The following is a 21368-nucleotide window of genomic DNA, read 5'->3' as shown; positions in this document are numbered from 1 at the left end:
TTCCTTTCTACATCCCAAGCCACTGGCCCATATTTCCTCCATTTGGTCCAGCTTGGTGCATCCTGTCCGTGACACTCCTTGACAATTCTGTGCTATCCCTCCCTGCCTCTGAGCACCAGACCCTGCTGCAGGGAGACTCGACACAGCCTGTTGGCTTTCTCCTCAGACTGCAGCCCCAATTTCAAATGGACCCCCAATGCTGCTTGGCACTGTAGGACGTCTCACTTAGAAGCTCACTAGTGTTTCTCTACTCTTTCTACTGTCCATGAAACTCCTGACCTCTGTTCTCCTAGCAGATGAGCACAGCGTGTCACAGCATATGGGAGTGCCTGACCACCTCTTTCCCACCTGAAGCCAAACTTTGTTTCCCAGTTGGAGTTTCACCCCCTCTTGCCTTCTTTGATTCCTAATGCCTTGTCAGGTTTCTGTTTTCTTCTCTGCTCTTCTGTAGAGGTAACCTCTTTCTCTGACTTTTACATTTGTTCCAGTCTCTGTTTCTTCATTGAATTTGTTATTGGACATTTCAAATTATTAACATAGTGCCTACTTCTAGTAGTAAGTGTCCCTCCCACGGATGTCTATAGAAGTCAGTCTTGCCGGTACTTTCACCTCCCTTGGGGCCACTGATGTGAACAGCCATTTAGATTGTTTGACCGTTTTCTCCATACCCAGCACACACGTAGGTGATTTTCACACATGGACTGGTAGTGGTGCTAGGTTCGCTCCATTGTAGACTGCAGGGAGTGCTAAGCCTCCAGTAGGAGGTCTGGAGCCCACCTTTGTGGCCAGTGCGCTGTGCTTCCGGGGCGTGGTATGGATCTTTGCCAGAGAACCCTCCCCTCTGTCTCTTCCTCATGTTGCTGTTAAAGTTCGCTTTTCAAAATGCAAACCTGGCCCTGTCGTATCCACACTGTCGGGCCTGTAGGATGTTACCTCCACCCCAGCACACCTGCTTCATTTCCCCCAAAGCAGTTACCATCATCCATACTTTCCATTTGCTTGTCTGCCATCCATCTCCACTCACAGGAATATTGAGTCTGTGAAGGGTGCCTCTTATAGGCACACAACGAACCGAAATCTGGCCTCAGTAAAAATACTGAACGAGAACTCCATGGTGCCTTGTGGTGCTTGGTCAGAGGGTCCACTTAGCCTGCCAGAGGTGCCAGTTCTGTTCCTGGGGCGTGCGTGAAAATTGCTGGCACCTGTGACTGATCCTACCTGACACAGTGCTCTCTGTAGAAATTTAATGCTCAGTGGTTGGCTAAAAATTTGTCCCATGAAAATATTACATCTATAATCAGAAATGTCATCCTTGGCTTTACTAACAGCTTCACCTTCTTTGGGGGTTTTAAAATGCTGTTTACCAGGTCCCTCAATGAGTGCTGTTTAAATAAGTCTAAACTGAAATTGCTTTTCCCACCCACCACCCCCTTTATTTAGGACTTGGCAAAATTAAAACATTAGTTAAATGCTCACTCTTTTGTAGATGATCTGTGTGGCTTTTAATACTGAGTAAAAAAGATACTGAAGCACAAAAATATTTCCTGTGTCTTGTGAACTAGAGAATCTTTGAGGAAGGAAGTTTTTTTTTTTTTAACTCTTTATGGCATTCATTTTTTGTTTTACAATCTAAATGTTATTATATATAATAAACTCTTAACAGAAAAGAAATATTAACAGTATTTGTCAATGCAACCAAAAAGTGCTAACAGGTCATTGTGCCCTTTCTTTGAAAGAGGGCCTAGGGATTTTCTGCTGAAGGGAGTTAAGAATGCTAGCAGACATTAGAGGATTGGAAATGATTGTCTGAATTAGATCTCTGTCTTAAGATTGCATCAGGTTTTGAGAAGCTTTGGCGGGTGTCAGAAGCCAGGGTGGCCCAGTCAGCACATGAGCTGGACTTTTCCTCGTGGTGGTGCTTAGCTGGTGCTGAGGCCTTTCCGTCTCTAAATGCCTCTTGGCGGCAGTGGTGCTAGGTTCAGCTCCAGTGTGGGCTCCGGGGAGTGCTAAGCCTCGAGGGAGGAGGTCTGGAGCCCACCTTTGTGGCCAGTGTGCTGTGCTTCCAGGACGTGGTATAGATCTTTGCCAGAGATGCTGTGTTGGGTGTCTTTGGTTTTCAGGGAGTGATCTTAAAATCTGCTGCATGAGTGCTCAGTCCTTGTGGACAGACAAGGGGCATCAGGTGTGCAGGAAGATTCAAAGTGAGGGTAGCACCAGCCCGTTGGAAATTTACTTGCAGATATCTTCTGCTCTTATTTCACACCTATGTTTTGTACTTTTGCTTTTATTTTTTAAAGATTTATTTTTAAATTTTATTATGTTAATCACCATAATCATCATTAGTTTTTGATGTAGGGTTCCAGGATTCATTGTTTGCGTATAACACCCAGTGCTCCATGCAGTACATGCCCTCCCTAATACCCATCACCAGGCTAACCCATCCCCCTCCCCCCTCCCCTCTAGAACCCTCAGTTTGTTTCTCAAAGTCCATAGTCTCTCATGGTTCATCTCTCCCTCCAATTCCCCCCCTTCATTTTTCCCTTCCTTCTCCTAATGTCCTCTGTGCTATTCCTTATGTTCCACAAATAAGTGAAACCATATGATAATTGACTTTCTCTGCTTGACTTATTTCACTTAGCATAATCCCCTCCAGTTCCATCCATGTTGATGTAAAAGTTGGGTATTCATCCTTTCTGATGGCTGAGTAATATTCCGTTGTAGATATGGACCACATCTTCTTTATCCATTCGCCTGTTGAAGGGCTTCTCAGCTCTTTCCACAGTTTGGCTATTGTGGACATTGCTGCTATTTATTTTAGAGGGAGAGTGTGTGCCAGTGCATGCGGGGTTGGGGAGGGGCAGAAGGAGAGAGAAAGAGGGAATCTCAAGCAGGCTTCACACCCAGCATGGGGCCAGGTGCGGGTTCGATCTCACAACCCTGAGATCATGACCTCTCCTTAAAATATACAATTTTCTGAGTCTGAAGCAAAAAAGGACAAAGTGCTGGGGTGCCTGAGTGGGTCACTTGGTTAAGCATCCAACTCACGAGTATATTTTAAGCTTTTTCCATTAAAATGTGTAGATTTGCTAGGCTCTTTTTTTTTTTAAGATTTATTTGAGGGCGCCTGGGTGGCTCAGTTGGTTAAGCAACTGCCTTCAGCTCGGGTCATGATCCCGGAGTCCCGGGATCGAGTCCCACATCGGGCTCCCTGCTCGGCGGGGAGTCTGCTTCTCCCTCTGACCCTCCCCCCTCTCGTGCTCTCTGTCTCTCATTCTCTCTCTCTCAAATAAATAAAATCTTTAAAAAAAAAAAAGATTTATTCGAGAGAGCAAGAGAGAGAGAGCACGAGCAGGGGGAGGGGCAGAGGGAGAGGGAGAAGCAGACTGCCTGCTGAGCAGAGAGCCCGACTTGGGGCTTGATCCCAGGACCCCGAGATCATGACCCGAGCCGAAAGCAAGAGCCAGACACTCAACCGACTGAGCCACCCAGGCACCCCTAGATTTTAAATTTTTTTTTGTTTTTTTTTTTTGTTTGTTTGTCTTTTTAGATTTTAATTTTTAAAGAAGATGGCAGTAGAAGCACGGAGATAACATCTACTGGCAGGAGTATATATTTAATTAGGCCCTTTGGGAGATAATTTAGTGTCCCTGAAAAACCTGACCATGTAAACTAGGAGACAGGTACAAGAGCGTTCACAGAAGCATTGTGTTTAGTAGCAAAACAGGAGCCATGGGCATTGACAGAAGAATGGACACATTCGTTGTATATTCATCCAGTGGATGCCGTGCATCAGTGACCATGAATAAAGGATAGCCATGCATATCATAATGTGGAGGAATCTCAGAAATAGTGTTGAGAAAGAAAGGTCACTGAGAAGTACAGTATGATTCCAATTATTTGAAGTTCATAAGCAGATAAAAATTAAACAAGATACGGCTTTGGGATGAGTATGTATTAGGTAAAACTGTAAGGTCAGGGAAGAAGATGCTTAACACATAATTCAGGATAATGGTTACTTCTGGGGAATGAGGGAAGAGACGAGCTTCTGAGATACTAGAGGGTGTTTGATTTATTATTATATTTAAATTGTACATGTATCCTCTAAACACTCTTTATACTTTGTTGCGAGAAGCTGTTAAAGTAAGTAAAAATATCTGACATTTGATTTTTTTCCTTATTTCCAACCTTATTTTTCATTCCAGCCGATAAAAAAACAAAGGAATGCCTTGTTTTCTGTTTTGACCCAGTTTGGTAGTTGGGACAATTGTATAGTTTTGTTTTAGATAGTTAAAAAGATGCACACTTTTTAAACTATAAGAACTGACTTTAGAAATAAGCCTTGCTAACTCACCATTAATGGGAAAATATTTTCAGGAAAGGTGGAAATCACATGTGCATTTTTGAAACAACCAGGAGAACAGAGAACGGGGAAATGGGGATTTACAGAGAGTGGATGTCATGGAGGTGGATTTAGAACAGGTTCATTCATTCATTCATGCTGCTCCTACTACCACTAGTTCTCGTGTGGAGATGCCACTTACTGAGAGCTGTATTGTGAGTACGAGCTCTTATCATCCCCTCTTTAAGGGTAAGGAGACCAGGAACCCGGGGTCCCAAAGCAACCTAGCCCATATTTAGCAGAGCTAGGATTCTAACTAAGGTCTTACGTGATCATGGATTGGAATTATGCTATACTTTGGGAGTCAAGTGAGTTTAGCACGACGGTGACATGAGGAGGATGGGTAGTTTCAGGTATCTGAGAACTAAATTGTAGAAGTGGGGGGTTGGGTTTGTTCTGTGTTGCATACTAGAAAGAGTGATGGGAAACTCAGGGAGACAGATTTCTGCTCAGTATGAGAGAGAACATTTGATGACCAGGTCTCTAGCTTTGTTTCCATCTGCACCCCAGCCCCTGTGATGGAGTTGGTGGTCAGTAGCTGTTTGCTGAATGAAGAAACGAGGAGGCCAAGTGAGGACGTGGTGAGCCCATCATGACACCTGCCCCAGCAGACCGTGTGTGTGCTTCTGTTCAGGCCACTACAGAAGTCACTACACTGGTTAGGAAGTTGGGCTAAACACCGGAAGTCCTTTCCCACGAACGCTACACTCCACCTGCCTCATCGCCGTTGGAGTTCTTAGCCCAGCAGTGAACACGTTCCAGTGTGATGGCTTTGGGAAATCATTTGAGTCTCCCAAAATCATCATAAAAGCTAAAATGACTTTTTGGAGGGCAGGACTCTTTTTTCCTGTGGTATTACTAGCATCTAACACAGGTACGTAGCATGTGCCACACTGGTACTGAATGAATTGTGGAAAGAAAGCTTTCGAGGAGGGAGCAGACCGACCAGGGGCACGATGATGTGGTGTTGTTGAGACTTTGAAATCCATCGGGCTGTAAGGAAGAGCCCTCTGTTGTTAGGATTGTTCACTAGCCTGTAGGTTTTGAGCACTAAAGACAAAGTCCATTTTGACAAAAGTAAGTTTTGGTTTTCACTATGATACGCCTGAGGAGTGGCGCCTTTCTGCATGTGGTACTGGCTTGGTAGCCACCAGGTTTCTTCTTTATAAAGTCAATTGTCATGAATGCGACCAAGATGCACTTATGTACCTGAGAAGTTTACTACAGTGTAATGATGAAAGCTTCTGGTATCTCCTAGTTCCATGAGAGACACCGTACTTACAGGCTTTCCCACATAGCTCACAGAATGCGCACAGCAAACCTGTGAGTTTGTGGATGGATAGAGATGCAAATAATTTCAGTTGGATTTTTGAGCTGACTCAGCAATTTTCCTTACAGACCAGAGTGAGCTCCGAGCAGGAACATTTCCTCATTGTTCCCTTTGGACTTCTCTATAGTGAAGTGACTGCATCCAGTTTGGTAAGAATATCCTTTTCCTCCTGGACATCACATATGTTTAGGTCATAGTCGATTAATAATTAAACACCTTTTAATCCCACGAGACATGTAGAACCTAAGAAAGAGGAAGAAGTTTATGTTTTGTGTGATAAACTCAGAGGAAAAAAAAGCTTTAGAATTACTTATAAAAACTTTAAACTTTGGTTTAAATAATTTCTAGGAAGGGTCATTTGAAATCCTCAGAAGCTAAGCAGGGTCGGGCCTGGTTAGTACTTGGATGGGAAATCCTCTTGACATTTTAAATTTTTATTTGCTTATTTTCAGGTTAAAATCAATATACAAGGAGATGTAGTAGATCGTGGAAGTACTAATCTGGGCGTAAATCAGGCTGGCTTTGTGTTACATTCTGCCATTTATGCTGCGCGACCAGATGTGAAGTGTGTGGTGCACATCCACACACCAGCAGGGGCCGCGGTGAGTGCGCTGCTCGGGTAGCGACCCAGAGTTTGAAGCTGTTTAGCGAAAGGCACTTCACATTTCCTCTCAGTTGTGCTCTCTTGAGGCAACAAGTCAATAAGCCTAATTTTGTTGGAGTAAAAAAGGTCTTTTACTAAGTTTGACTTTCTTAAAAGAATTTTTTTTTCTTTTAAGGGGTCCATACACTCTCTAGTTTTGGAAAACCTGTGTGAATCTGAAAGTGTCCATGAGACTTAACAGAAACCAGAAACTCGGAGCGTGTTGAGGGGGAGGGGGGAGGTCAGACTTCAGTGTGTGGAAGACCACTGGGAGTTGCAGAGGGAGGGCCAGAAGCGGACACCCTGTCTGTGAAGAGGGTGGGGAGGGGGGGCCCAGACAGGCTGCTGGGGGAGGGTGCTGTGGGCTCAGGGAAGTGCTAGCGGGGTGCAGGAGACCTGGGCCTGCTGATGGTCCCTGGGGAAGAGCCAGGTGTTAGAGGGGGAGGTTGAGGCCTAGAAGCCCCTGGATGGCTGCCTGGAGCCAGCAGACGCCCGGGCTGGATCATGGTAGGACGGAGAGGAGGCGCGGCTGTTGCACGATGAAGGCACAGACCTCGTAGGCTATTAGGAGACCTGGCCTCCAAGCCCGGAGCTTCCCCAGAGCCCACCCCAGCCCGGGCCCTTCTGGTGCCCATAGGCCAGACCTCCCAGCATCAACATGCCCATTCCAGTTGTTGGTACTACAACTATCCAGAATTGGTTTTTTGTCACCAGTTATGTACTTTAATGACTTTCTGGGCTTATTCATTTGTACCACACATAACCTCATGGAATCAGTAATGCTGAATTTTCACCTATCTTGATGTTTCAGTGTCATGCGTATTAGATTGTTTTGATGAATGTTAGATCTATCTGGCTTATTTATTTTACTTTGAATATGTGGTTCTAGATATCAACATAAGAGTTTTATTAGAGCTATCATTTTCTGAAAATTTTTTCTAAAAAAATGCGTGCTCTTCCAGCCACAAAAAGTCCATGCATTTTAATGAACCGTTAGAGGTATCTTTGAGAAAATGGTTACAAACAGCTTACTGTGTAATTTGTTTTAAAACATACCGAATCACTTCACTTGGAAGGTTCTTCTCCTGGGAAGGCTGATGCTGTGAGTGGGATTAGATGTGGTGTTGCCTTTTTCATGGTGGTGTCTTTTAGATGAACTTTTGTGTGGATACTGTTGGAATCTTTGGAGCCTGTTAGTCTAGGTAGAAAAACCTTCAAAATTAGCACGTTCCAAAGTCTGTTTGGGAACGTTAAGGAAACCTAAGGCCTAGATGAACACTTAAGATTGTTTTGTTGCAATAGAAGATAAATTAGACAGCATAATTATTCTGAACTTCAGAAATTGGCTTTTATCTACATTCCAGTTTTCGGTCTCCCCTACAACCCGAGATGACAAGTGCGTCAGAACCTTACAGCATGTCCAGACCCCCTCTTTGCAGGTCATGGCTCAGTCAGAGGGAGCCCTTGTCTCTCCTCGCAGTAGGGCCCGGGCTCATCTTGCCAGGAAGCCTGAGCTCATACAGCATTACGATCAGTGTGGGAGAAGTCCAGAAAGATGTGGAATTTCTTTTGAGGCTCTCCCAGCGTCGTGATGCCTTTGATTTTTAAGTGTACATTGGTAGTAAGCCCCAGAAGTTCATCTTAAGTTCATAGGTTCATTTATCTGAGAAGAGAACAAAATAAAATATGTTCCCCTTTTTATTTCTTTGAGGAAAGCGTTTACCACGTCATCAATGTATCACTGTCAGTTTGCCTTCATTCATGGTGACTGCTTGTTTTCTAGGTCTCTGCGATGAAATGTGGCCTCTTGCCAATCTCCCCAGAGGCACTTTCCCTTGGAGAAGTGGCTTACCATGATTATCATGGGATTCTGGTTGAGGAGGAGGAAAAAGTATTAATTCAGAAAAACTTGGGGCCTAAAAGCAAGGTCAGTAAGCATCTAATCTGGTATTTAAATTCTAGAGGAAAGAAGAAAAAAGTCAAAGTAGCTATCTTCTGGCCTAGCTCCCTCAAGCTTTTGTGTTTCTCCGCAGGTTCTTATTCTCCGGAATCACGGGCTCGTGTCGGTCGGAGGGAGCGTTGAGGAGGCCTTCTACTATATCCATAACCTGGTGGTCGCGTGTGAGATCCAGGTAGGCGGTGGCCGCTCTCTGCAGGCTGTGGCTTATTTGGGCGTTTGCAGGGTTCTTGTAGATTTTTGATACTTGTTTTGTAGGAATGAGTCTTTGCATAATCTCTCTGCCCAATATGAGCTAGTAGATTTGGAAATTGCCCAGAGCAAATGCCATTTCACTGATTTAAGTTGGTGAATGATTACTGGGCTTTTCATTTCTAGTTTTTTGTTATTTAAATACAGAAGTCACCACTATTTATGGAGTGCTAGTGTGTGCCAGCCCTTATCAGATGCTTTATTTACATGTTATTTCATTTGCCCGTCGTGGTGCTATCCGTGGAGAAGCAGGTACACGAGAGGGAGAGACTTGCCCAGGCGCCACTGAGCCAGCTCTGTTCAACCCCAAGTCTGTGCTCTCCCCACTGGTACCTTGACTTCCATCTGGGCAGCACTGCAGTCCCCAGGCTCCTTTCATACAGCCTTAAAAAGGACATTGTTTCCCCGTTTCTCCTCCAAGCATGAGTGCCCAGTATCTTTGTTTTGCTAAAGAAGAGCTTCTGAAGATGACCTTGTGTGTGGGTAGTCTGTCTCTGTCCACCCTCCATTTTTTATTCTCACACTCTGATGACTTGGTTTCCTCTGAGCACTACATTTCTGTTTGAGTAATCTTTTGTCATCCTCTGACCTGATTCTCTTGCCTTCAGTAAGGAACTCAAACTGTACTATTTGCTTGTTTTGGAAAAGGTTCGAACTCTGGCCAGTGCAGGAGGGCCGGACAACCTAGTCCTCCTGGACCCTGACAAGTACAAAGCCAAACCCCGCTCCCCGGGGTCCCCGGCTGGGGAGGGCGCCAGCTCACCTCCCAAGTGGCAGATTGGCGAGCAGGAGTTTGAAGCCCTCATGCGGATGCTCGATAATCTGGTAAGAACATTGTTACCACCTGACAATGAGGCTTTTGTTCTGAAAGCAGCAGCCTGGTGTTTTTATGGCAAGTGAAATTGCTGTCTTCCTGTGGTATCTGAATGCTTTCACCCTCAAAAATCATGAAGAAGTACCAGGGCAATTGAACTCCTAAGTCACGATAAAATACAGAGGGGAGGGTTTCTTGTGTTCCTTTGTTGTTTGAGAGGGATCGCCTTTGGACGGTGTGGGGACTGCAGCGTGCTCTGCTTGGGTGCGGCTAGGTCGCCCCCGGGGTAGCAGTCAGTACGGCACCCGTCCTCCCACGGGCCGGTGGTGGGGGGGGCTTCTTATCAGCTAGCCAAGTGTTTGGCTTTTTGTTTTAACAGTAAGTTCTAGCTACATGGGGCCCGATTGCTGTGTTCCACAGACATTTGCTGCTGATTCACTGTGTGGGAGACCCCCTCCTCCGTACCGCAGGGCCACAGAGCCCAGCACTGCACGGAAGCTGGGGCCGTGGTGTTTTCAGGATACCGGGGCTATTCGGATGGTACCCAGCAGGATGTGGTCTGTGTTAGACGGTTCAGTGAGGGACCTCATCCTTTGGGAAGGATCAGGGAGGAAACTTACATGGATGTCTCTTGGAAATGACCTCAAAGAGCAGGTAAAATTGTCGTAGGCTGAGTTGGGACAAGGAAGGTGACTGCGACTGAAGACACCTCCGAGGGGTGAGGGGTGCGGCTGTGCCTTCCTGGTGTGGGTAGGTTCTTCAGATATTCAGAACAAGGCATCATGAGACAAATGATTCTGTGCTCCAGAGACCTTGGGCCCTGTGCCCGCTGCCGTGTCACACTGTTTAGATGGGGTTCGAGAGAGTCCATCCTCTTGCCAAATGACATGAGGTGGTGGAGACACGAGGACCTGTCCCAGGAGCACAGGAGCGAGGGGCCTTAGGAAGGCTGGAGTCCCTGTGTGTTGCCATGGCTGTGCTGGGCGCTGTCGACGGCGGCACCAGGGCCTGTGGGGCACGTTCCAGCCTAACAGGAGAGCGTCCTGACGGTTGGACCAGGTAACGGATGGGGTAGGTGACTTCAGGAGGCAGGAAGCTGAACTTTCTCAAAGATTTTGGAACGAAAAGAATATCTGATTCCGGGGGTGCCAGGGGTCCTCAGGGGCTGGATTTGTTTGTTAGTGAGGAAGGAACAGAGAGAGCGGAATCTTCCATAACTTCTGAATTCACTGGCCCAGTAAGGATGGGTTGCATTAACCGACCATCTGCTCTTGAGCCTGTAGCCACTAAGAGGACAGGAATGCATGACCCAGCCGGAGAGAGGGACACACAACCCCAGGTGCAGCGGGGCATCTGGAGTCTGGGTTCTGACAGAGCGCGATGAGGGCTGCGGAGGTGGGGATGGGGCACAGGCTGGGACTGGTCGCGGGAAGCAGGGCTAGGGACGGCGCGTGCTAAGGAGATGGAGGAAGCAGCTGCCCTTAGGTAGCAGGGGGCAGTGGTGGCTCAGGTGTCATCCTTGGGTGGCAGGTTCCCCCGGGGGGCCTGGTGAGGCAAGGAGCACTGCGGTGGCTTCTTTTCTCCTCCTGTCAGGCACTCTGATGTCTCACTGCTCCGTGACCTTTAAGTCAGGCAGGGAACAGGAAAGAGGACTAAGAATTGAGAACACCAGCCCACCACATCTTGTGTGCTCAGTGCCTTCTTGAAGGTGGAGAGAAGCCAGAATTAGGCAATAACTCTAATTTCCTAGAGGAGGGAGAGAAAGGATGAAAGATGAATAGTGAAGTGCTCGTTACAAGGGTGTGGCATTCAGTGTCCTTACTGTGCATGGTCATTATTGTCATTTTTAAAAAAAGATTTTATTTATTTATTTATTTATTTATTTATTTATTTATTTATTTGACAGCGTGCGCACAAGCAGGGGGAGTGGCAGGCAGAGGGAGAAGCAGGCTCCCCACTGAGCAGGGAGCCTGATGCAGGACACTGCAGCTCAGGTCATGACCTGCGCTGAAGGCAGACACTTAACCAACTGAGTGTCTCAGGTGTCCTGATGATTGTCATTTTTGATATGAGAAGGCTGTGTAGTGTATAAGAAATAGTAATTATGATTATGGTCCACATTTTAATGTAGCATTCTGATTAACCATGTACGTTTGCCCATAATTGAGTAGGGTAGATAATAGTTGAAGATTCTCCTACTGTAGGAAGTATTTTAACGTAGAGTTAGAAGAAGTGCTAAATTGCTTCCCAGGAAAATCAAGATGTAATTCCAGCTTCTCAAAGAAGGAAGAAATCTGTATGTTTAACTATAAGCCAAGCCCTGTAGCAGTTCTGAGGCCTGAGGATTGCCTCTGATTTTGGCATTATAGCATTTAAAGGGGAAGAATAAGAAATCCTACCCTCTCAGGATAAAATTTTGTGAAGTTCTGGTGGTTTATCCTGGAGTCATGGAGAGGACTCAAAAGTCTTCCTAAGCAAGTGGAAGCTTGAATGAATAAGAACGGTATTTTTCTGAAGATAGCCTTTTTACGACGGAGCTGTTATCTTTTATTGTTCCTCAGCAGGGCATGCTCAGCAGTGGAAAGACTGCAGTGTAGACATTCACCTGTCTTCCTGAGGGTAGTGGTGGGGAAAACCCACAGCCACCGACAACTACATTTAGGGATTATTACCACCCTTTTTTTAATGTAGTAAAGGAATGATTGGTAATGAAGGTGGCCTCCGAAAGAAAAGGAGCACCCAAAGGGGAGCAAATTCCTGAATTGGGAGAAATGTGAAGGATTCCAAAGCACCTTGGCAGTCAGGGCACCGTGATCCCTCTTATATGACCAGCCCCTGATTCTCCTATCATTCACTGTTCTTCATGGCTGTGAATGACTTGGTCCAGACATGCAGGTGTGGGTCAGGAGCCGGCTGACCCAGATTCTTGGCTTAGGGTCTCACAAGGAAGGCTGCAGTCAGAATGTTGGCCAGGACTGGATTGTAATCAGAAGGCTGGATGGGGGAGAATCCGCTTCCAAGCTCCCTGAGATTGTGGGCAGGATTCATTTTCTTACAGCTGTAGGATTCCTGGCAGCTTGGTTCTTTAAAGCCAGCAGTGGTCAGAGAGACTCTCTCAAGATGGGTGTTACACTCGTGGGATGCCTGAGTGGTGTAGTCAGTTAAGCTCCTGACCCTTGGTTTTAGTTCAGGTCACAATCTCAGGGTTGTGAGATTGAGTCCCATGTCAGTCTGTGCACTTGGCACAGAGTCTGCTTGAGATTCTCTCTTCCTCTCCCTCTGCCCCTCCCGCTCAGGCGCTTTTGTGCGCTCTCTCTCTGAAATAAATCTTTAAAAAAAAAAAAAAGATGGGTGCTACACTCTTAAGTAATGCATCCAATCATCTTTGCCACGTTCCGCTGGTTGGAAGCAAGTCAGGTCCTGCCCGTGCTCCAGGAGGGAGGGCCTTACAGTGGGTGGGGACCATGGGGGGGGTGTCATCATAAAGTCTGTATGCCACACCCACCAGATGCTAAGCAGTGGATAGGAGGGATGAGTAAGACGTCATCCTTGCCTTGGAGAGAACACACGTCTGTCCAGCACGTGGGCTTGGTGCTATTAGAGTGTGTTACAGAGGCATGAACTAGCGGGGCCCGTATCCTAAAGCCCTAGTGAGTGGTTATGAGGCAGAGTGGAAGATTGAACTCGAACATTGTTACAGTCAAAGGTAAAGCAATTTTTCCAGGAACCAGTTGTCACGAGGATACTTGTTTGGCCTTCCCCAAAGATTGTCACAGTATCTAAACTTTTATCTTAAAAAGTAAACAAAAAATTAAGTAGGTTGATTAATACAGCCTGTACTGTAGCCGGCAGTAAGTCAGCCCTGTTTCATTGTTCAGTTTGTTAACTTTCTGAAACTGAGCACACTGTATAACCAGTTCCCAGGTCAAAAGACAGCAGCACCGGGCGCCTGGCTGGCTCAGTAGGTAGAGGATGAGACCCTTGACCTCAGGGTTGTGCGTTCAGGCCCCACATTGGGTGTGGAGCCTTTATTTTTTAAATTTTTTAAAGATTGTATTTATTTATTTGACAGAGAGAGACACAGCAAGAGAGGGAACACAAGCATGGGGAGTGGGAGAGGGAGAAGCAGGCGCCCCTGGAGCCTACTTTAAAACAAACAAAACACCCCAGCAGCACCTCAGGACCCCCTGTACCCCTTTCAGGCACTTACCCCATCCCAGAGGTGACCACTGTCCTATCTTCTACAGCAAACATTGGTTTTACCTCTTTTGTCCTTTTTATGAGTAGAATAATACAGTGTGTTCTTTCCCATTTGGTTTCTTTGACTCAGCATCATATTTGTGAGATCCACCCAGATGTAACCCCTGGTCCTGGAGTATATGCTCTGGTTCCGGGACCCTAGTCCATTGTGTGGGGTTCCTCACTTGGCCCGCTCAGGTGTTGCTGGCTCTTTCTGACCTGGGCCTTTAGGAACAGTGCTGCTTTCAGAGTTTTAGTGACCATCCTTGCGTCTCTGCTGGCATGCAGCTAGGGGTCGGGTATGCGCGCGCCCAGCTTTTCTGGGGGTTTCCACACAGTTTTCCAAAGTGACAGTGTGTCGAGATCTGGAATGGTGACTGTCTTTCCGTCTCTTTGGCCCCTAGGGTTACAGAACTGGCTACCCTTACCGATACCCTGCTCTGAGAGAGAAATCTAAAAAACACAGCGATGTGGAGGCTCCTGCGAATGTCACAGGTTACTCCTTCGCTGGTGACGGGGACCCGGGCACTTGCTCCCCTCTCAGACACAGTGTTCAGAAGCAGCAGCGGGAGAAGACAAGATGGCTGAGCTCTGGCCGGGGTGACGATGCTTCTGAGGAGGGGCAGAATGGAAGCAGCCCCAAGTCGAAGACTAAGGTGTGGACGAACGTTACACACGATCGCGTGAAACCTTTGCTGCAGTCTCTCTCGTCCGGTGTCTGCGTGCCAAGCTGTATTACCAACTGCTTGGTCTGTGCCTACCTTACTGTTCATAGTTAGATGACGTAGAGCAAGTTGGGTAGCTGGGGCTTCGGAGGCTTTGGGAATCCAGCCCCTCTGACCCGGATTGAAAGCAAACCTTCCTCATTAACCTTCTTTAGCCTGAACCTGAATCTGCTTTATGCATCAGCTGTAATTCAAGTAAATCTGTCTGCTTGAAACTGCTTAAGATCTGTTGTATGTCTTCAGTAACTCCAGCATCGCCTAACTCTGCAGAGATACTAAGTAACTTACGTGTGTTAACCCATAAGTTGGAGCTGCCATTTAATTCAAATTGTATTTAAGGAATCGTAAAATTTCTTGAGCTGTGATCCTAGTGTTGTAATCTCCAGCGGTTTCTCGAAGTCACTGCAGTCTGTGCTTTCACGTCTTCCGTGTTTTCTTAAGCAGTTTTCCCTCTGTCTCACGGGTATTTTCTCAGCTGACCTCGTCCTTTCTCGTTAGCCTCGTGCCCTGCTTGCTGTCCCAAAGCCTCCGAATGCTCTCAGCCAGCTACCTTGTGCATGGACTGTTGCATGTGAGTAGACGGCCATAGTGGTGAGTCTTGTGACTCCTGCTGGGTGTGGCATGACCCGAGTGCAGCGCAGGCCATCTGCAGGCACCCGCGACAGACCCTGCGGGTGTGCTTTGTGCCAGGAGCGACAAGCACTTCCCTGAGAGATACTTGCTGTCCCGGTGCTCACGCCCTGTGGGGACCGGTCTTCACTCCGCTGCCCCCCTACCCCCCAGCTGGCCACGGACAGTCCAGCGGCTCCCGAGCCACAGAGTAGGGAGGCCCCTGCGCGGGGGTCTCGTGAAAAGCCGGGGGCTGGGGCAGACTCCTCTCTGCATGACTCGTTCTGTAGGAGGCCACGTGACGTTAGGTCAGAGGGCCTAAAACAGTGGGCCCCAAGTAAGCAGGCGGGGCCTCCTGTTCCCCTAATAACAGTGTTTTTACTTTATAGATTTATTCCAAAGAACACAGCTCTGTCTTCCCCAGGTGGCTCTGGTGAGAGAGCCTCTGAGCTCCTGAACAGATGGGTCACGTGGGCAGAGACTCCGCGTGAACGTGGCGCGGCTCAGCGTTCGAGCCCGTCTCTCCTCTCTCCTTCACCCTCCCTCTCTCCCGCTCCCTCGTTTTGTTTTTCTTTTCCAGTTTCATTTGATTCGTTTTTATTTATTTTACTTTGTTAAGGGGAGTAGGCCTAAAAACCAACTTTCCGCTGCTGATATAAATACATAGCGCTGAGCGGCTGTGATGAGGTTTTCCAAAGCACCCGTGTGGGGGCAGCTGTGAGCTTGACTTGCTGTTGGCTTGCAAAGACGTGCAGTCCCGTGAGGTGGCGCAGTCAGTGTACGTGCGCGGGGACGGGGACGGGGCGACCTCGCCCGGCGGTGGGGTGCGGGTCTTCACCGTTGCGGAGTAGTGCCCACTCCGGGCGGTGCTCCCAGGTTGGTATGTGAACTCACAGTCACTGTTCTTAAGTTTCAGACGTGTTCAAGCTTCTGAGCTTATTGGGTTAATGTTTTGACTAAAACCTATTTTTAATAAAAAGCTGGAGTTATTTTTATCTGAGAAGATAACCATCAGTGAGTACCTCACAGCTCCTGCCCATCCCCCACTCCCCTTCACGGCGGCTACGCGTTTGCCAGTTGTGTTGCTTTCTTTAAAGCCTTACGGTTTATGGCTCCCCGACTGCCTCCTGAAAGTAGTCTGCAAGGCATAACGTTGCTGGCCTTGTTCTACTGTTCAGCGCCCACCCATGCCGAAGAATTAGAATCGGATGAAAATCCTCGTATTGGTTGGAGATCCAAAAAACCCGCATGTGAGAGGCGCGGTGTGCCGATGCTACACGCACTGGTGACTAAAACAGCCTTCTGACAGGAGCTCATGAAGCGCTTCACGTTTGTTTGGGATATTTTTTAACACTCTGAAGTATTAAGTTATATAAAATAGTCGACATCACCAAACTCTCCGCGGGGCGGCCGCCGTGCACGCGTCTGCACGGTGATATTCTGGGGTTGAACGAGCTATGCCGGCAGCGCAGTCTCGTGCTGTGGTTTATTTCCGGGCCAAACTTTGGTGATGCCCACTCCTGCCTCACGGTGCGGTCCTTCCCTTCACCTGGGTGGCGACATCACATCGCTTTTCATGACCCTGCCATCTCATGCTTCCAGCGGCTTTGGCGTTGATGACTCTCAGGGCGGTGAACCAATGTGCTCTGAAGGGTCCGTTCCCCCCCCCCCCCCCGCTGGTCCACGGGGTCACGGAGCAGAGCTCGGTCGTCAGCCTGTGCCGTGCCCGAGCCTTCCGCGGGGCGTTCTGGACGGCGTGTACCAGTCACGACTTGGGTTCCTATTTGCACATGCCCTGCCCCGATCCCCCTGCTGCGGTGACAGGAGGTGTGGTCATTGGTTCATTCTCTGTGATGTTCATGCATGACCAGGTGTGAGACACGGTGGACAGATTGGATGCTGTGGTGTCACATACCGTTGTCCTCATTCTGACTTTTCAACTGTTCTTGATATTTGCAGTGGACTAAAGAGGATGGACATAGAACCTCCACCTCTGCTGTCCCTAACCTGTTTGTTCCGTTGAACACTAACCCCAAAGAGGTCCAGGAGATGAGGAACAAGGTGCGTATCAGCGGCCATCAGCCCCCCATGGAAGCTGTTGCGGGCGGAGGTGGCGACGGGTGGGACACGGTGCGGAGCGCACGCGGCCGGCGGAGGGCTTCTGCCACCACCGCTCTTGTAGCCGAGGCCACGTCTTTTCCACCGCTTCCGCTGTCGCGCTAACGAGTGCTCTGTGTGAGCAGCACACGTCCGGGGCACCGTGGTTCTCGAACTGACGCTTGCTCACAGAGCCGGGCAGAACTGGAAGCTGGAGAGCCTGTTTCCGGCGAGAACAGCCTTCGCCCCTGCACTTCAGCGTCCGTTCGCTGAACTGTGAACATTTGCTGTGTCAGAACGTGGGCTCCCCCCGTGTTCACAGTGTCACTGTACGATGGGCACATGGGGGATATTCCCCTCCACTTAACGAGTGTGGTGAGAGATCTGTGCTTACCACAGCCCTCTAGAAGGTGCAGAAAGCCAGGAATGGCTCCGCCCCCCCCCCCCCCCCCCTTAGACAAGCTGGCCTGGCCCTGTCAGGCAGGTACTGGGGCCATGCGGGGCCGTGAGGGGTGTGGTGGAGCAGAAGTGTGGCTTGGGTGGGGCTCTGGGGCCCCCCATGCACAGAGTGACCCCAAGTTACAGCCGACCTTCTCTGTACTGTTGATGTGTGTTTCTCCTTCTTGTGTCCTCAGATCCGGGAGCAGAACTTACAGGACATTAAGACGGCTGGCCCCCAGTCCCAGGTTTTGTGTGGCGTAATGATGGACAGGAGCCTCGTCCAGGTGAGAGCTCGGAATGTCTGGTGTTAGTGGATAGTGGCTCTAATGACTGTCCACTTCACATAATTGTGTCTTGGGAGAGAATGACTCTGTGAGGTAAGTGTTCTAGGCAACCAGTTATCTCCGTGAAAAATCCTCACGATAAGAAATAACCCTGCCACTTTTCCTGAGGTTGTAGATTTAGCATAAGCATGCCTGAGGGCCGTGTTCCCCCCCCGCCGCCCCCCCCAGCCCTGCTCCATGCGATGCATGCCCGTGTGACGGTGGCACACACACTGCCTGCTTGGGGACCGGGATGTGCCCTGGTTTTATCAGTATACTGGGGAAAACGCTAGAAGAGGGTGGGTTTAATGGACTTTTTGTTCTTGGGTATATTGCTGTCTGCAGTAAAGTGCTGCTTGGGGTAAAGTGCTTACAGAGGGTACCTGTAAATGTGGTCTCCACATTTACACGCTTTTCTGGAAAAGGACTGTACTTTGTGGCACATGGAAGATAATCGTGTAAGTAGTTATCTCTGAAATGAAGTTGCCACCTAATGTTTTAAACATGACAGCAGGGTAGGTGACCGTTTTCCGATTTGGGCCAGCCGTGGCCCCGCTTGCGTGGTCTGTGCTCCCACCTGGCCCCGCCATCACCTCTGCTTTCACGTGGCCGGCTGTCTCTGCTGCATGCCCTGGGCTGGCTCTGTCCTGTGCTCTCTGTTGATGTTTCAAAGCTGGGCCTGGTGGGCTCTGATGACTCAGTTTACTGTTGCAGGATGCACCCCTCTCTGACTGTACGGAAACAATCGAAGGGCTCGAGCTTACAGAGCAGACCTTTAGTCCTGCTAGATCTCTGTCTTTTAGAAAGGTACTCACTGCCCTGTCCCCAGCTGCCTCTCATCACACGCTGCTCTTCACCTTCCCCGTCCCTCACTGCTCTCGCTGGGCACCGTCTTAGTTACCGAAGTAGCTTTAAACCTGTCTCTGAGTTATCTGTGGGATTGCGCAGGGGTTCTGTTCTGCCTGTTCTTTCATGAAGACATTTGGTATGAGGCTATTTTCACAACTGTCGTTATTCCACGAGGCTGCGGAGAGCGGGCCCATCTTAATGACGTGGCGCATTTCCGAAGTTCTGCACATGACTTTGGTTGGTGCATGCTTTTGGGTGTTATTTGCCTTTTACAAGATGCCGCTTGCCAAAGGCTCATGTGGGCAGACCGTGGCCAGCGGTGGCTCTCTTGTGCAGTCTCCTGCCTGTGCTCGCTCAGCTGTGACCGCACGTGCCGTGGACGTGGCAGCTGGAGGGTGTATGATTGAAAGACATCATTTCAAGAGGAGGGGGAAGTCAATCAGACCGTTTTTTATTGTTGCTGAAATATATTTCGTTTTTCCCTTAAAAAATACTGGATAATTTTTCCAAGTGTTTCACGGGGGAAAAAGGCGTGCAAATTTGAAGCCCAGGGTTGTCATCTGTGTACATGCGTACCTGACGTGGTGGAAGGAGAACTTCAGTGAGCGTTCAGGCTGCACTCCTTGGGGCCAAGGGTGGACTGCAGCTGCCTGCACATTTCGAGTCTTAGTCACGTTCACCCTGCATTCAAAGGAAATTTGAGGGGTGTTTCTTTCAATTCATATGCCTCCACTAAAAGGCAAGTATCATGTTAGCGATGTTCCAGTTGCCAGAAAGAAGCAGATCTGTAGCAAAGACTGTATATTCTTGTGTGGAGTCCCCACCATTAACTCTGTTTTGCATACTTACATATTAATTCCGCGAGTCCCGTTTTCCTTATCGTTAGAATGTACTTGCAGCTGCCATTCTTGGAGGAGCTCCTCAGAGCAAAGGAGAAAGATGTACTTGTTTTGCGTCTCAGTCCTTTGGGCTGGAAGCTGTTGTGATCTTGTGAGTTCCTCATTTTTTTCTCAGATGTGTGAAGGTATGCCAAGTCCACGAGCCCGGGGCTTCCTGTGCGGAGTCCACCCGTGGCTGCCGCCCTGTGGCTCCGTGGGCAGAGCCGGTTGGAGCAGTCCCTGCTCGCGGTCCCTCTGGTGCGGCGTCGCACGTCGCGGTCTCTGCTTGCACCCTGTCAGGGCTTGCTGGAAGGCGGGCTGCATTGAAAGGGGGCTGTTTCGGCAGGTCCCGGGTTTGCTGCAGCAGTGTCAGACTTGGGTGTGTGCCCCGTCACCTGTGTTCCCCGGGCCCGGCGGTCAGAGTCGGTGCGAACGGGGTTCCGGGTGATCCTGGTGTCCTCCCCACAGTCTGAGCACCAAGCTCTGTGAGTGGTGCGTCTGGGCGGGAGTTAGCCCAGGAAAGTGCGCCCAGCCCGGCTGAGATGCTGGTGTCCCTGCACCTGGATTCTGGACCCAGCTTGTGTTTTCTCCACCAACCCTCCTTCTGGTGCTCACATTTGCACTCTTGGTCTTTTTTCCACCAATTAAGCTTAGTTCATTTCTCTGTTGAGAACATGATTCCACCCGTGCCCTTGACCAAAGGTGTCCTTACGGCTTTTGTGTGGAGCTCGAAACGCAGACTGTGTTGCTCCTTCTACAAGATGGGCGCTGCTGGCCAGCAGTGTCATTTTCTCTTTGAACCAGTGAAAAGGACTTTGTTAAATGTCCCAAAAATGTCCTCTTTCCAGTGAGGCAGGTGTGTAGACAATTTTTCCGTTTGAGAATCTGAGGAATGTGTGTTTGGGGCCTAGGAAGTTGGAGCTTTTGGGAAGGACTTTCCTTTGCTTCCATCTCTCCCTCCCTTGTGATGGCCGTTCACTCAGAGCATGTTATCTTCTGACAGAAGAAGGAGCGGCGAGCTGTCAGCCACACCCCAGTGCTCTGGTTCCGAAAGGAATCCTGAGCTCTGCTGAAGGCTCTCTTGGCTCCAGCACTGTGCCTGCCAGCATGTAGCTTGGGGCAATCTGGCGCCTTCTGGACTTCATTACTAGTGAATCGAGCTGTTAGACGTCAGGGCGGACAGGTTTATGCTGAAGGTGGCCCAGTGCAGCCGAGAACTGTGCTGCTGGGTCTGGACACCGTGAGCCCCTGTTCTCTGTGCACCTCTGTGCACATGGGCTGTGGCCCTCCCACACTTGTTGGTGCATGGTAGAAACGGGAGGGGCCTGGGCCCACCTTGCACACTTCCATGGTGCATTTGGTGTTGAGCACCCAGAAGTGTGTGGCCCGGCACTGAGAACGTAAATTCAAATCTGAGTGGGGTTTATGGATGGGAAGCCTGATGCTCGGAGAGATCGGGTCGCTAGCCATGTTTGCGTAGCTCGCCAGCTGCCTCAGCCAAGTGCAGAAGCAGTTTCTGGGCATTTGGTTTGCTTGGAGCCCCTGCTCTGTGGCTAGAAGTGAGGGAAGCGGCAAGAGCCTCCCCGTGGCCTGCTGGCGAGAGCAGCCACGTCATATCCTGGTTTCTCAGCCCAGGCTGCTCCACAGGAGACCTGTTCCCTCTGCATCCCAGGCCTTGCTCCTTTTCCTTCCCTGCAGATAACAGGCTCCCTCTGTCCCCTCAGTCTGTTCAGAGCCCGGGTCTTGGTAACTGCTTGCCATTGAGAATTTGGAGGAGGGAGGCAACCCCACTGCGCCTTGAGGGTCAGGTGT

General features: G+C 49.1%; 1 protein-coding gene across 3 annotated transcripts in view; it reads left to right on the top strand.

Annotated features, from left to right (window-relative positions):
• The window catches only part of ADD1 (adducin 1), a 91500-nt gene that overhangs the window by 63161 nt on the left and 6971 nt on the right, over nt 1–21368 (top strand). For 2 of the 3 annotated variants that reach the window (XM_088021248.1, XM_088021249.1), the window contains exons 6-13: nt 5798–5878; nt 6182–6331; nt 8156–8299; nt 8406–8504; nt 9230–9406; nt 14039–14290; nt 16928–17029; nt 17701–17790. In XM_088021248.1, coding sequence (XP_087877374.1) covers nt 5798–5878; nt 6182–6331; nt 8156–8299; nt 8406–8504; nt 9230–9406; nt 14039–14290; nt 16928–17029; nt 17701–17790 — 1095 coding nt within the window. Of the gene's footprint in view, nt 1–5797; nt 5879–6181; nt 6332–8155; nt 8300–8405; nt 8505–9229; nt 9407–14038; nt 14291–16927; nt 17030–17700; nt 17791–18543; nt 18637–21368 lie in introns of all 3 variants that reach the window. The other variant, XM_088021250.1, reaches the window with a different exon arrangement.

The sequence above is a fragment of the Eumetopias jubatus genome, unplaced genomic scaffold (genome assembly GCF_037043125.1).
Source record: "Eumetopias jubatus isolate StellerSeaLion01/CBP00866 unplaced genomic scaffold, mEumJub1_p1.0 scaffold_2, whole genome shotgun sequence".
Lineage (NCBI taxonomy): Eukaryota > Metazoa > Chordata > Mammalia > Carnivora > Otariidae > Eumetopias > Eumetopias jubatus.
This window is presented reverse-complemented; position numbering and strand designations above follow the sequence as displayed.